General features: G+C 43.9%; 1 protein-coding gene across 10 annotated transcripts; it reads left to right on the top strand.

The window, feature by feature from the left end:
* Window positions 1–1672: 1672 nt before the first annotated feature.
* sqstm1 (sequestosome 1) lies at window positions 1673–13846 on the top strand. 10 transcript variants are annotated; one of them, XR_008633078.1, is made up of 10 exons: window positions 1673–1836; window positions 4803–4982; window positions 7719–7814; window positions 9208–9593; window positions 10354–10498; window positions 10694–10762; window positions 10865–11028; window positions 11201–11549; window positions 12497–12880; window positions 13013–13846. XR_008633078.1 is itself a non-coding variant. In XM_055160149.1 (9 exons), the coding sequence occupies exons 2-9, from the start codon at window positions 4814–4816 to the stop codon at window positions 12652–12654; spliced, it is 1533 nt and encodes a 510-aa protein (XP_055016124.1). In that variant the 5' UTR covers window positions 1673–1836; window positions 4803–4813; the 3' UTR covers window positions 12655–13846. The 10 variants fall into 10 exon arrangements, 5 of the variants coding, with proteins under 5 accessions (XP_055016124.1, XP_055016122.1, XP_055016125.1 ...); XR_008633079.1 differs by having other exon boundaries at window positions 12497–12913; window positions 13024–13846; XR_008633076.1 differs by having other exon boundaries at window positions 12497–12913; window positions 12958–13846.
* The last annotated feature ends 275 nt before the right edge of the window (window positions 13847–14121 follow it).

Below are 14121 nucleotides of genomic sequence, written 5' to 3'. Positions count from 1 at the left end.
AACAGGACTAAACCAGGTCTAAACTAAGACTAAACCAGGTCTAAACCAGGACTAAACCAGGTCTAAACCAGGTCTATTTCAGGTCTAAACAAAACCATAATCATTTCCTTTCATCATCTTCATCATCGTGTCTTTAATTTGAACTTAATAATTGTATTTATGTATTTATATTTATTATTCTTTATTTTATTTATTTATTTATTTTTAGCTTTATGCATTTTAACACTTTTTATTTATTGTTTTTTATTTATGATTGACTATCTTTTATTATGTTCATTTGTCTGTGCAGCACTTTGTAAAACGGTCATGTTTATAAACTGTGCTGTAGATATAATAAAGTGAATTGAATTGTATAAATATATGAGATCATGTTTGCACAGTGTGACCAGACGTCCCTTTAGACCCGAGACAGTCCCAGTGTTGAGCCTGTGTCCCCTGTCCCAGCAGATTTATTCAAAACCATAAATTTATCCCAGTTTTATGCAAGAAATGTCCCATGTGTCTCTATTTTTGACAAATCTGATGCCTAAAAACTGTAAAAAGTGACATAAATTGTTGATTTATTCGGTTAAAACACAGAAAAGCTGCTTAAAAATGACCAAAACACAATGAAAATGTGACTGTACTGACTCATGTTTGTGCCAAGTGCAGAATAATTTTCATAATCACTCACTCATTTTACAATTTTATAATTACCAACCACCACAGGAAAGGGACGTCCCAGTTTTTTATTTTGAAAATACCAAGATGATTTCATGTCAAACCAGGTCTAAACTAGAATTAAAACCAGGTCTATTTCAGGTTTATTTCAGGTTTAAACCAGGTCTAAACTTGGACTATTTTGGGTCTAAACCAGGTCTAAACTTGGACTAAAATCAAGGACTAAACCAGGTCTATTTCTGGTCTAAACCAGGTCTAAACTAGAATTAAAACCAGGACTATTTCAGGTCTATTTCAGGTCTAAACATGGACTAAAACCAGGACTAAAACCAGGTCTAAACCAGGTCTATTTCAGGTCTAAACTAAACCATAATCTTTTCCTTTCATCATCTTCATCACCTTGTCTTTAATTTTAACTTAATAATGTCATTAATTTATTGATTTATAAATTATTTATTATTCTTTTTCTTTTTTTTTAAACACTGTTTATTTATTGTTTTTATTTATTATTGACTGTTTTTTATTGCATTAATTTGTCTGTGCAGCACTTTGGAAACGGTCATGTTTATAAAATTACCGATTTTATGCCTAAAAACAGTAAAAAAGAGGCATACATTGTTGATTTATTCAGTTAAAATACAGAAAAGCTGCTTCAAAACGACCAAAACACAAAGAAAATGTGACTATACTGACTCATGTTGTTGGTGCCAAATGCGGAACCATTTTCACAATTACGCACGCAGTTTCACACTTTTAACGCGCACGTCTTTATAAATAACATTATAAATCAATTAAATAACGTTTGCAGCGCACAAAACTCCTTCATAAATCCACTTTTGAGGTCCAAAGGTCTGGATTCACAGTGACTCAGCGCTGTGGCCCGGCTCTGACTCACGCTCAGCTGACTCTCCCCCACTGCCCCCCCGTCCGCGCTCGCCTCGCCTCGGATTGGCCCGCGCCCCGGAAGTCTGGCACGGCACGGCCTATGGGAGCGCGCTCACTTTGTAAACATAAGCGGCCAGGATTTTTTGCGCTGCGTCAAACTCCTGCTCCCGCACACTGTTGTCTCAGTGCGCAGCTTTGTCTCCGGCGAGGTCCCGTGCGTAAAAGTGTTCGCTCGAACTCATCCAAAACCCCGGATACGGTCTGATCTCAGAGCTCCCGGCGTCTTCTGCAGTGAGTACGCGTCTTTAAATTATCTTTATTTACGAAAATTTTTTTATTTAAGGTGTCCACACGCCTCTGTTTACCCGGGACAGTCCGAGTTTTCAGCCCTGTGTCCCTTATCCAACCAGATTTATCCAAAAACCATAAATTTCTCCAAGTTTTACGCAGCAAAAATCGCACGTATCGCTATTTTTTGACCAATTTTATCATTTTTTGCAGTAAATAGAGGCATAAATTGTAATTGTTTTAGGTAAAATACTAAATAAAATGCTTAAAAAACTTTAAACGTGCACGTAGACCCGGGTTAGTCCTGGTTTAGTCCCGGATCTGGTCTTGTTTTTATTACTGCGTAGTTGGTGTTTATCACGTGCGCTCGGTCACTTCCGTGTTTGTGTCGTGGCGTTCGGTTTAGGACCAGAGTGACCCGAGTCTTAGTCCCGACTGACCCGAGGCAGTCCAGGTTTTGAGTCCTGGGTCTCGTGTTCCAGCGGATTTATTGAAAAAAAAAAAAAAGATTTTATACAAGAAATGTTATAGGTGTCGTTATTTTTGACCAGTTAGATCTAAACCAGGACTACATCAGGACTAAAGCAGGTCTAAGATAAGACTAAAGCGGGACTACATCAGGATTACATCAGGATTACATCAGGTCTAAACCAGGACTACGTCAGGACTTAAACCAGGTCTCAAAAGGACTAAAAGGACTAAAACCAGGACTAAACCAGGACTACACCAGGACTACACCAGGTCTCAACCAGGTCTCAACCAGGTCTAAACCAGGACTAAACTAAGACTAAACCAGGACTACATCAGGACTAAACCAGGACTACGTCAGGACTAAACCAGGTCTCAAACAGGACTAAACTAGGACTAAACTAGGACTGAACCAGGACTAAGTCGGGACTAAATCGGGACTGAACCAGGTCTAAACCAGGTCTCAACCAGGACTAAACCAGGACTACACCAGGTCTCAACCAGGACTAAACTAAGACTAAATCAGGACTACGTCAGGACTAAACCAGGTCTCAAACAGGACTAAACTAGGACTGAACCAGGACTAAGTCGGGACTAAATCGGGACTGAACCAGGTCTAGACCAGGTCTCAACCAGGACTAAACCAGGACTACACCAGGACTAAACTAAGACTAAACCAGGACTTCGTCAGGACTAAACCAGGTCTCAAACAGGACTAAACCAAGACTATATCAGGCCTAAAACGGAACTAAAGCAGGACTAAACCAGGACTGAACCAGATCTAAACCAGCACTATATCAGGACTAAACCAGGTCTACACCAGGACTGAACCAGGACTAAAACTGCACTGTCACAATGTTTATCTAATCTGATTCTCACCAAAACTAAACAGGATCATAAATTATAATTTGTTTCACAAAAAAACAGAAAATTGTGTTTGTGATCGAGGATAAAGTCTCAGATCACGAGGAGAAGCCACAGCATTTCTCACTCTTTTTATTTAAACAATTTTGTATTTGTACCAACGATCCAGACTCGGGCGTGTCCCAGATCTGAAGTCCTGAAACCTGCTTGTCCAAGTTTAGACTCGGTCCTTATCTTGTATCATTCCTCTGTGTTTACAAGTCAAACATGCGTGACCAGATTTGATTTTATACCTGATGCCCTACCTAAAAAAAACAAATAACTACACTCATCAGGACTAAACCAGGACTAAACCAGGACTAAACCAGGACTAAACCAGGACTAAACCAGGACTAAACCATGTCTAAACCACTAAACCAGGACTAAACCAGGACTAACCAGGACTAAACCAGGACTAAACCAGGTCTAAAACTAAACCAGGACTAAACCAGGACTAAACCAGGACTAAACCAGGACTAAACCAGGTCTAAACCATGTCTAAAACCAGGACTAAACCAGGACTAAACCAGGACTAAACCAGGACTAAACCAGGACTAAACCAGGTCTAAACCAGGACTAAACCAGGACTAAACCAGGACTAAACCAGGACTAAACCAGACTAAACCAGGTCTAAACCATGTCTAAACCAGGACTAAACCAGGACTAAACCAGGACTAAACCAGGACTAAACCAGGACTAAACCAGGTCTAAACCAGGACTAAACCAGACTAAACCAGGACTAAACCAGGACTAAACCAGGACTAAACCAGGTCTAAAACTAAAACTAAACCACTAAACCAGGACTAAACCAGGACTAAACCAGGACTAATCTGAGACTTAACCAGGACTAAACCAGGGTTTATTCAGGAGTGAACCAGGAATAAACTAAGACTAAAGTACGTCTAAACCAGGTCTAAAGTAGGACTAATCAAAGACTAAACCAGGACTAAAGCAGGACTTGAATCAGGACTAAACCAGAACTACATCAGGTCTAAACCAGGACTTAACTAGAACTAAACCAGGACTAAAAACCAGGACTATATCAGGACTATATCAGGACTAAACCAGGTCTAAACCAGGACTACATCAGATCTAAAGCAGGATTGAATCAGGATTAAACTAGAACTAAACCAGGACTAAACCAAGACTAATGCAGGACTACATCAGGTCTAAATCAAGACTGGACCAGGACTGGACCAGGCCTAAACCAAAACTAAACCAAGACTAGACCAGGATTTAATCAGATCTAACCCAGGGACTAAACCAGGTGTAAACAGGAACTAAACCAGGACCACACCAGGGCTAAACTAGGTCTAAACCAGATCTAAACCAGTGCTAAACCAGGACTGAATCAGATCTAAACCAGGACTAAACCAGAGACTAAACCAGGTCTAAACCAGGGACTAAACCAGGTCTAAAACCAAGACTAGACCAGGTGTAAACACGAACTAAACCAGACTTTAGGACGGACTTCATCAGGACTAAACCAGGACTCGGAGTGGACCTGGTGACATCACAAGGTGGAACGTTTTCAGTTTGTGTTTTCAGTTTGAGTGTAAATAACCGGCGTGTGTTTTGTCCCTCCCGTGCGGCCGTAGTCGTGGCGGACATGGCGGTGACGGTGAAGTCGTACCTGCTCGGTAAAGACGACGCGGTGAAGGAGATCCGGCGTTTCACCGTGGACCACGACGTCAGCGCCAGCTTCGAGTACCTGACCCGAAAAGTGACGGCGGCTTTCAGCCACCTGCAGAACCTGCCCTTCACCCTCTTCTACAAAGGTACCGGACCAGGACCAGGACCAGGACCAGGACCAGGACTAGACCAGGACTGAACCAGGACTGAACCAAGATTAAAACCAGGACTACACCAGACCTAAACCAGGACCAAACCAGGACTAAACCAGGACTAAACCAGGACTAAACTAGGACTAAACCACGACTAAACCAGGACCAAAACAGGACCAAAACAGAACTAAACCAGGACTAAACCAGGACCAAAACAGGACTAAACCAAGACCGAACCAGGACTAAACCACGACTAAACCAGGACCAAAACAGAACTAAACCAGGACCAAAACAGAACTAAACCAGGACCAAAACAGAACTAAACCAGGACCAAAACAGGACTAAACCAAGACCAAACCAGGACTAAACCAGGACTGAACCAGGACTGAACCAAGATTAAAACCAGGACTACACCAGACCTAAACCAGGACCAAACCAGGACCAAACCAGGACCAAACCAGGACCAAACCAGGACCAAACCAGGACTAAACCAGGACTAAACCAGGACCAAAACAGAACTAAACCAGGACTAAACCAGGACCAAAACAGGACTAAACCAGGACTAAACCAGGACTAAACCAGGACTAAACCAGGTCTAAACCAGGTCTAAACCAGGTCTAAACCAGGTCTAAACCAGGACTAAACCAGGACTAAACCAGGACTAAACCAGGACCAAAACAGAACTAAACCAGGACCAAAACAGAACTAAACCAGGACTAAACCAGGACCAAACCAGGACCAAACCAGGACTAAACCAGGACTAAACCAGACCAAAACAGAACTAAACCAGGACCAAACCAGGACCAAACCAGGACTAAACCAGGACTAAACCAGGACCAAACCAGGACCAAACCAGGACTAAACCAGGACTAAACCAGGACTAAACCAGGACTAAACCAGGAAACCAGGACCAAACCAGACCAAAACAGAACTAAACCAGGACTAAACCAGGAAAACCAGGACTAAACCAGGACTAAACCAGGACTAAACCAAACCAGAAAAACAGAACTAAACCAGGACCAAACCAGGACCAAACCAGGACCAAACCAGAACTAAACCAGGACTAAACCAGGACCAAACCAGGACCAAACCAGGACTAAAGTGGATGTAAACAGGAACTAAACCAGGCCTAGTTAATTAGTTTGTACTAAGTTTATTTATTTTCTTTGGTTAATTATTATTATCTTTAATCACATTTCAATGATTCATGAATAACACAAAATAATCCATATTAATAACACAATAATAACACAATAATAACACAATAATACAATAATAATACACTTATTTTTGCTTACACCGTCTTAAAGTTTGGAGAAGAAGATGGTAGAAAATGTGTTTAGAGAAAAATCCGAGTGTCGGTGTCGCTCGGAGCAGAACAGGTTCAACTGGACCATCCAGCCCCGAGTCTGCCCCATGACCCAGAACCACACACACGTCACGCCGACAGCACGACTCGAGGTCCGACAGCGCGACTCGAGGTCCCGCTCTGGTCCCGGTTTAGATCTGGTTTAGTCCTGGTGAATGTTTTACTCTAAATCAACAGTTCAAAGGTCGAATCAGGTCTGGAAGATTGTTTCCTCCCCATTGTTTACAAATGTTCCGGTTTTGTGTTGTTGTTTTTTTTTTTTTTTGTTTAGACCTGGTTTAGTCCTGGTTTAGACCTGGTTTAGTCCTGGTTTAGACCTGGTTTAGTCCTGGTTTAGTCCTGGTTTAGACCTGGTTTAGTCCTGGTTTAGTCCTGGTTTAGTCCTGGTTTAGTCCTGGTTTAGTCTGGTTTAGACCTGGTTTAGTCCTGGTTTAGACCTGGTTTAGTCCTGGTTTAGTCCTGGTTTAGACCTGGTTTAGACCTGGTTTAGACCTGGTTTAGTCCTGGTTTAGACCTGGTTAGACCTGGTTTAGTCCTGGTTTAGACCTGGTTTAGTCCTGTTTAGTCCTGGTTTAGACCTGGTTTAGACCTGGTTTAGACCTGGTTTAGACCTGGTTTAGTCCTGGTTTAGTCCTGGTTTAGACCTGGTTTAGACCTGGTTTAGTCCTGGTTTAGTCCTGGTTTAGTCCTGGTTTAGACCTGGTTTAGACCTGGTTTAGTCCTGGTTTAGTCCTGGTTTAGACCTGGTTTAGTCCTGGTTTAGTCCTGGTTTAGACCTGGTTTAGACCTGGTTTAGACCTGGTTTAGACCTGGTTTAGACCTGGTTTAGACCTGGTTTTAGACCTGGTAGTCCTGGTTTAGACCTGGTTTACCTGGTTAGTTTCCTGGTTTAGACCTGGTTCAGACCTGGTCCTCCAGTCCTTCTTTAGTCCTGGTTCAGTCCTGGTTCAGTTCTAGTTTACCCTTTGTTTAGTCCTGATTCAGTCCTTTTTTAGTCCTTCTTCAGTCCTGGTTTAGTTCTTGGTTTAGTCCTTCTTTATTTCTGGTCCGGTCTTGGTTCAGTCCTGCTTTAGTTCTTTTTTAGTCCTGGTCCAGTCCTGGTTCAGTCCTAATTTACCCTTTCTTTAGTCCTGGTTCAGTCCTTTTTTAGTCTTTCTTTAGTCCTGGCTCAGTCCTGGCTCAGTCCTGGCTCAGTCCTGGCTCAGTCCTGGCTCAGTCCTTCAGTCCTTCAGTCCTTCAGTCCTTTTCAGTCCTGGCTCAGTCCTTGCTCAGTCCTGGCTCCAGTCCTGGCTCAGTCCTGGCTCAGTCCTTCTTTAGTCCTGGTCCAGTCCTGTTCTGTTCTCACTGTGTTTGTGTTTCAGATGAGGACGAGGACATGGTGGCGTTTTCCTCGGACGATGAGCTGGTCATGGCTCTGGCCTGTGTCAAAGACAACACCTTCAGACTCTACATCAAAGGTAACTCCCCCACCGAGTCCTTTTAACACCGAGTCGTTTTAACTCTGCGCCGAGTCGTTTTACCCGAGTCCTCTGCGCCGAGTCGTTTTTAACCCTCTCTGCGCCGAGTCGTTTTAACTCTGCGCCGAGTCGTTTTAACTCTGCGCCGAGTCGTTTTAACCCTGCGCCGAGTCGTTTTAACTCTGCGCCGAGTCGTTTTAACCCTGCGCCGAGTCGTTTTAACTCTGCGCCGAGTCGTTTTAACTCTGCGCCGAGTCGTTTTAACTCTGCGCCGAGTCGTTTTAACCCTGCGCCGAGTCGTTTTAACTCTGCGCCGAGTCGTTTTAACTCTGCGCCGAGTCGTTTTAACTCTGCACCGAGCCTTTTCCCTAAAACCTCCTCGTGTTGTTGTTGCTGACTTTGCATGACTCAGCGTTTCAGTCGTATTTACTCTGGACTCAGTGGTTTTATGACAGAGGAAAGAACAGCAGAGGTGGAAACAAAAAGTCAAAACGGGAGCGGCAGAACATCTCTTTTCGATAACTTTGATTCTTAAATACAAGTACAAGTGTGACTGGAGACGTTTCAGGTGTTGAGCTTTTTTCGTGCGTCCAACTTTCTCACTCTTGTAAAAATCACCTTGTCCAAATGTCAAACAACCGTCAAATCAATGCAAAGAATAAAGAATAAATGTTTAAATGTTTTGCGTGAAAAGAGGCAAATATTACACGAATTTAAACTTTTTTCTGCTCCTTTTCATTCACATTGATGAAACATAATTGTTTTATTTTCATCTGTGATGAATGAAATTTGTTGATGTCAAAGGTACAAAAGTCTGTGCAGTAGTAGTTTCATTACTAGTACAAGTAGCAGTAGCAGTAGTAGTTTCATTAGTAGTATGTTTAGAAGTACTAGCAGTAGCAGTAGTAGTTTCATTACTAGTACAAGTAAAAGTACTAGCAGTAGTAGTTTCATTACTAGTACAAGTAGAAGTACTAGTAGTAGTAGTTTCATTACTAGTACAAGTAGAAGTACTAGCAGTAGCAGTAGTAGTTTCATTACTAGTACAAGTAGCAGTAGCAGTAGTAGTTTCATTAGTAGTATGTTTAGAAGTACTAGCAGTAGCAGTAGTAGTTTCATTAGTAGTATGTTTAGAAGTACTAGCAGTAGCAGTAGTAGTTTCATTAGTAGTAGTAGTTAGAAGTACTAGCAGTAGCAGTAGTAGTTTCATTAGTAGTATGTTAGTAGAGTAGTAGCAGTAGCAGTAGTAGTCAAGTAGCAGTAGCAGTAATAGTTTCATTAGTAGTATGTTTAGAAGTACTAGCAGTAGCAGTAATAGTTTCATTAGTAGTACGGGTAGCAGTACTAGTACCAGCAGTATCATGCCTGACTCCTGTTTTTCTTGTGTTTCCAGAGAAAAAGGAGCATCGTCGTGACTTTCCCGCTCACGCTTTCCCTCCGTTTGGATTCCCGCCTTTTCACCATGCCCCGCCCCCTGGCCCTCATGCCCCGCCCCCAGGCCCACACGGCCCACCACCACCACCACCGCCTGGACCCCCCGGGCCTCACGGGCCCCACGGGCCCCACATCCCTCCTCCCGGACTGCCCCCGTTCGGGCCGTTCGGGCCGCAGTGCCCCCCGGCGGTGCACCCCGGGGTGACCTGTGACGGGTGCGAGGGACCTGTCGCAGGGACCCGCTTCAAGTGCTCCGTCTGCCCCAACTACGACCTGTGCGCCACCTGCCAGGCCAAAGGAGTCCACACCGAGCACGTGCTGCTGCCCATCTGGCACCCCATCCAGGTACTCACCAGGGCGCTCGCTGTGGTACTCACAGGAGTAAAAGTACTGTCACTGTAGTACTCACAGGAGTAAAAGTACTGTCACTGTGGTACTCACAGGAGTAAAAGTACTGTCACTGTGGTACTCACAGGAGTAAAAGTACTGTCACTGTGGTACTCACAGGAGTTAAAGTACTGTCACTGTAGTACTCACAGGAGTAAAAGTACTGTCACTGTGGTACTCACAGGAGTAAAAGTACTGGGGAGGGGGACTGTAGTGAGGACAGTAATACTTGTACTGTAGTAGTAAAAGTAAAAGTGGATTTGAGCAGTGGCAGGAACAGTAGTGGCTGTAGTAGTGGGATGATTATAGTAAGTAGTAGTAGTAGTAGTAGTAGTAGTAGTAGTAGTAGTAGTAGTAGTAGTAGGTTATATTTGCAGTTCTTGTAGTAGTAAGAGTAGTAGTTAAAGTACTCGTAGTTGTAATAACAGTAGTAATAGTAGTAGCTGTAATTACTAATACATGTAGTAACAGTGGTAATAGTTGAAGTAGTAGTAATACTATATATTTAGTAGTAGTAGTAGTAGTAGTAGTAGTAGTAGTAGTAGTAGTAGTAGTAGTAGTAGTAGTAGTAGTAGTAGTAGTAGTGTTTTTTGTAGTAACAGAAGTATTTGTTTCTCATAGTAGTAGTAGTAGTTAGTAGTTTGTAGTAACAGAAGTATTTGTCCTTCAATAGTAGTAGTAGTAGTAGTTTGTAGTAACAGAAGTATTTGTACTTCAGCAGTGGTTCCCTCGGGGGAAGTGGATGAAGTGGATGAGGCACTGCATGTTGAACCAGAACCGTGGAGCCCAGAACTTCAACCAGGCCCAGAACCCCCCCAACGGAGAGACCAACCCTGGACCCGAGCAGCCCGGACCCTCCTCTGGTGAGTCCTGCACCCTCAGACCTGACAGGGACCTGGTCTAGTCCAGATTTAGTCCTGTTTTAGTCCTGCTTTAGTTCTTGTTTAGTCCTGTTTTAGTCCTGCTTTAGTCCTTGTTTTAGTCCTGCTTTAGTCCTTGTTTAGTCCTGTTTTAGTCTTTGTTCTACTCTAATTTCTGTATTCTTGTCTTTTTTTCAGAGGCCCAGACCAACGTGGATTTCCTGAAGAACATTGGAGAAGGAGTGGCGGCCATGTTGAGTCCTCTGGGTGAGTTCTAATAACAAAAACAAACAAACAAACAAACAGCGGTTCACACGTTTAGTCCGTTTGTCACTCGTGTGTGTTTATCCTCGACTCGTTGTGTCGCAGGGATCGACGTGGACATCGACGTGGAGCACGAGGGCCAGCGCACCAAAGTGACTCCGCCCAGTCAGAGCGCAGACGTGGACATGGAGGCGGGAGAGGGCGGGGCTACTGAAGGAGAGGGCGGAGCTGCCGAAGGAGAGGGCGGAGCTAACGAGGCTCCAGCAGCGGTCAGTATAGTCCTGCTCTAGTCCTGCTCTACAATATCGTACCGTGAGATGTACATCGTGAAAATATGGTACAGAGAGATTTGAATATCGTCACATCCCTCGATGTCGTGTTCCTGTTGTAGTTTTTGACGATGTTTTTGAGACTTGATGTGTTTGTGTTTTGTTTGGTCAGAGCGGCTCAGACGAGGAGTGGACCGACCTGTGCTGTAAGGAGGTGGACCCGTCCACCGGAGAACTCCAGTCTCTGGATCCTAAAGACCTGGACCAGGACCTGGACCAAGACCTGGACCAGGACCTGGACCAGGACCTGGAGGAGCCCCCCAGCCCCAAACCCAGGTCCACCCAGAACCAGGGCCCCGTCCCCAAACCAGACCAACGCCCCGTCCCCAAACTAGACCAACGCCCCGCCCCCAAACCAGACCAACGCCCCGCCCCCAAACCAGACCAACGCCCCGCCCCCAAACCAGACCAGGGACCGAGCGGACTCAGAGAGGCAGCGCTCTACCCCCACCTGCCCGAAGGTACGACCCTGTCACACACACACTGACAGGTGAAGAGACCCTGTCACACACACACTGACAGGTGAAGAGACCCTGTCACACACACACTGACAGGTGAAGAGACCCTGTCACCTGCACACACACACACTGACAGGTGAAGAGACCCTGTCACACACACACTGACAGGTGAAGAGACCCTGTCACACACACGGACACACTGACAGGTGAAGAGACCCTGTCACACACACACTGACAGGTGAAGAGACCCTGTCACACACACACTGACAGGTGAAGAGACCCTGTCACACACACACTGACAGGTGAAGAGACCCTGTCACACACACACACAGGTGAAGAGACCCTGTCACACACACACTGACAGGTGAAGAGACCCTGTCACACACACACTGACAGGTGAAGAGACCCTGTCACACACACACTGACAGGTGAAGCGTCCCTGTCACACACACATGGACAGGTGAAGCGTCCCTGTCACACACACATGGACAGGTGAAGTGTCCCTGTCACACACAAACATACAGGTGAAGCGTCCCTGTCACACACACATGGACAGGTGAAGAGACCCTGTCACACACACAAATACAGGTGAAGCGTCCCTGTCACACACACACTGACAGGTGAAGAGTCCCTGTCACACACACACGGACAGGTGAAGCGTCCCTGTCACACACAAACATACAGGTGAAAGAGACCCTGTCACACACACATAGTCACACACACACGGACAGGTGAAGAGAACCCTGTCACACACACACGGACAGGTGAAGAGACCCTGTCACACACAAACATACAAGTGAAGAGACCCTGTCACACACACATAGACACACACACATGTCCAGGTGAAGCGTCCCTGTCACACACACATAGACACACAGACATGTCCAGGTGAAGTGTCTCTAAACGTCCCTGTCACTCACGTTCAGGTGTTGTGTTCTTGTTTGCTGCAGAGGCGGACCCTCGCCTGGTGGAGGCGCTGTCCCACATGTTGTCCATGGGCTTCACAGACGAGGGGGGGTGGCTGACCCGACTGCTCCAGGCCAAAGGAGGCGACATCGGAGCGGCTCTGGACGCCATCCAGTACAACACCAACAACAAACCCCACTGAGACTCACGCCACAGTCACACAAAAGTCACACGCTCGCCCCACGTTTCACTGCTGCGGCTCCAGTTTAGGGTGAAAAGAAAGATTTGATTTACCCAGGACGGTTCAGGTTTAAGTCCTGTGTCCCCTGTCCCAGACTCATCCAAAACCTACTGATTTGTCCAAGTTTTATACAAGAAATGTCCCAGGTGTCCCTATTTTTGACCAATCTAAACCAGGATTAAAACAGGTCTAAACTAGGACTAAAACAGGACTAAATTAGGTCTAAAACAGGACCAATCTAGGACTAAAACAGGTCTAAACTAGGACTAAAACAGGACTAAATTAGGTCTAAAACAGGACCAATCTAGGACTAAAACAGGACTAAACTAGGACTAAAACAGGACTATCAGAATTTTAGATTAATTGATCCCTGCCAACATTAAAGAGGAGCATAAATTATCAATTATTTAGCCAAAAAACAGAAAATGAATTTTGAAAACCTGGTCACCCTGCTCCTTTATTCCTCTCCTCCCTCCTTTTACATTTGTGCAGTGGTGGAAAATAACAAAGTAAAAGCAGTAAGGCACTAAATATAAGTATAAATTTGAAATATCTGTACATTTAATAATACTTTTTAGACTTTTACTCCACTACATTTTTGAACAGGACTGACAAATAAAAGTATTTTTCGTTGGTTTCAGACCTGCAGAAAAAGCTGAAGGTAAATTTTTAACATGTTTGTAGTCCAAGCAAACACAAATATACAAAGAAAAACAGAAATTCTCATGTTTCTTGTTGAAGAAAATTCAAAATTCAGCACAAACCTGTATCAAAAAATCACTTCATTTGAAAGTTTAAAGTACATTTTTAAACAGGTACTTACATTTTGTTTTTGCTCTGGTATCTGTATTTTTACTTCTTCCACCACTGCATTTCTGTAGGTTTATCTGAGAAGAGGTTTGGTTAAATCTTTATTGACGATGTCTTTTATAAAATATAAAAACCCTCCAAAATGACGACAAACACGAGCGGTCGGTTTGATGTGGGGCGTGTCTCTGTGACCATCTTAAACTCTAAATCATATATGTTCTTTTACTTTTATACCTGTTTTAATCAGCATTTATCCACTGTTATTTTGATCATATCTGTGAGTTTTTTTTACTCTCATTCTCTTCAGTTTCTGTTCTGTGACAATAAACTGCAAACAAAAGCACCTCTGCTGTCTGTGTTTTATAAAATACAACTTTAACTCTCATATAAAGGGAGGGGGGTAGAAAATATAAGTCTTTAAATCGACCTGTCACAATGACAATAGTTCAACAAAGAAACACTGATGAACATTAATAATGAGTTGGAGAATCCCAGTCAAGTCATTTTTATTTATTTATTCTACCTCAAGCTCAAATCTTCTATCTTAAATCTTATGATATTGCATAAAAATGGCAAAAATCTCACCACTGTTGAAGAAAAAAATACACTCACGATGAT

This window comes from Boleophthalmus pectinirostris, unplaced genomic scaffold (assembly GCF_026225935.1).
Source record: "Boleophthalmus pectinirostris isolate CB_2022bp ecotype Guang Dong unplaced genomic scaffold, ASM2622593v1 HiC_scaffold_3, whole genome shotgun sequence".
Lineage (NCBI taxonomy): Eukaryota > Metazoa > Chordata > Actinopteri > Gobiiformes > Gobiidae > Boleophthalmus > Boleophthalmus pectinirostris.
The sequence above is the reverse complement of the archived record's forward strand: the minus strand, read 5'-3'. Positions and strand labels throughout refer to the sequence as shown.

Excerpts from the sequence above, each read along its gene's own strand:
- sqstm1 (XM_055160147.1), top strand. The coding sequence starts at position 4,814 with ATGGCGGTGACGGTGAAGTCGTACCTGCTCGGTAAAGACGACGCGGTG. Across the intron at positions 4,983-7,718 it reads CTTCACCCTCTTCTACAAAG|ATGAGGACGAGGACATGGTG; the intron begins GTACCGGACCAG and ends TTTGTGTTTCAG. Across the intron at positions 10,499-10,693 it reads GCAGCCCGGACCCTCCTCTG|AGGCCCAGACCAACGTGGAT; the intron begins GTGAGTCCTGCA and ends TCTTTTTTTCAG.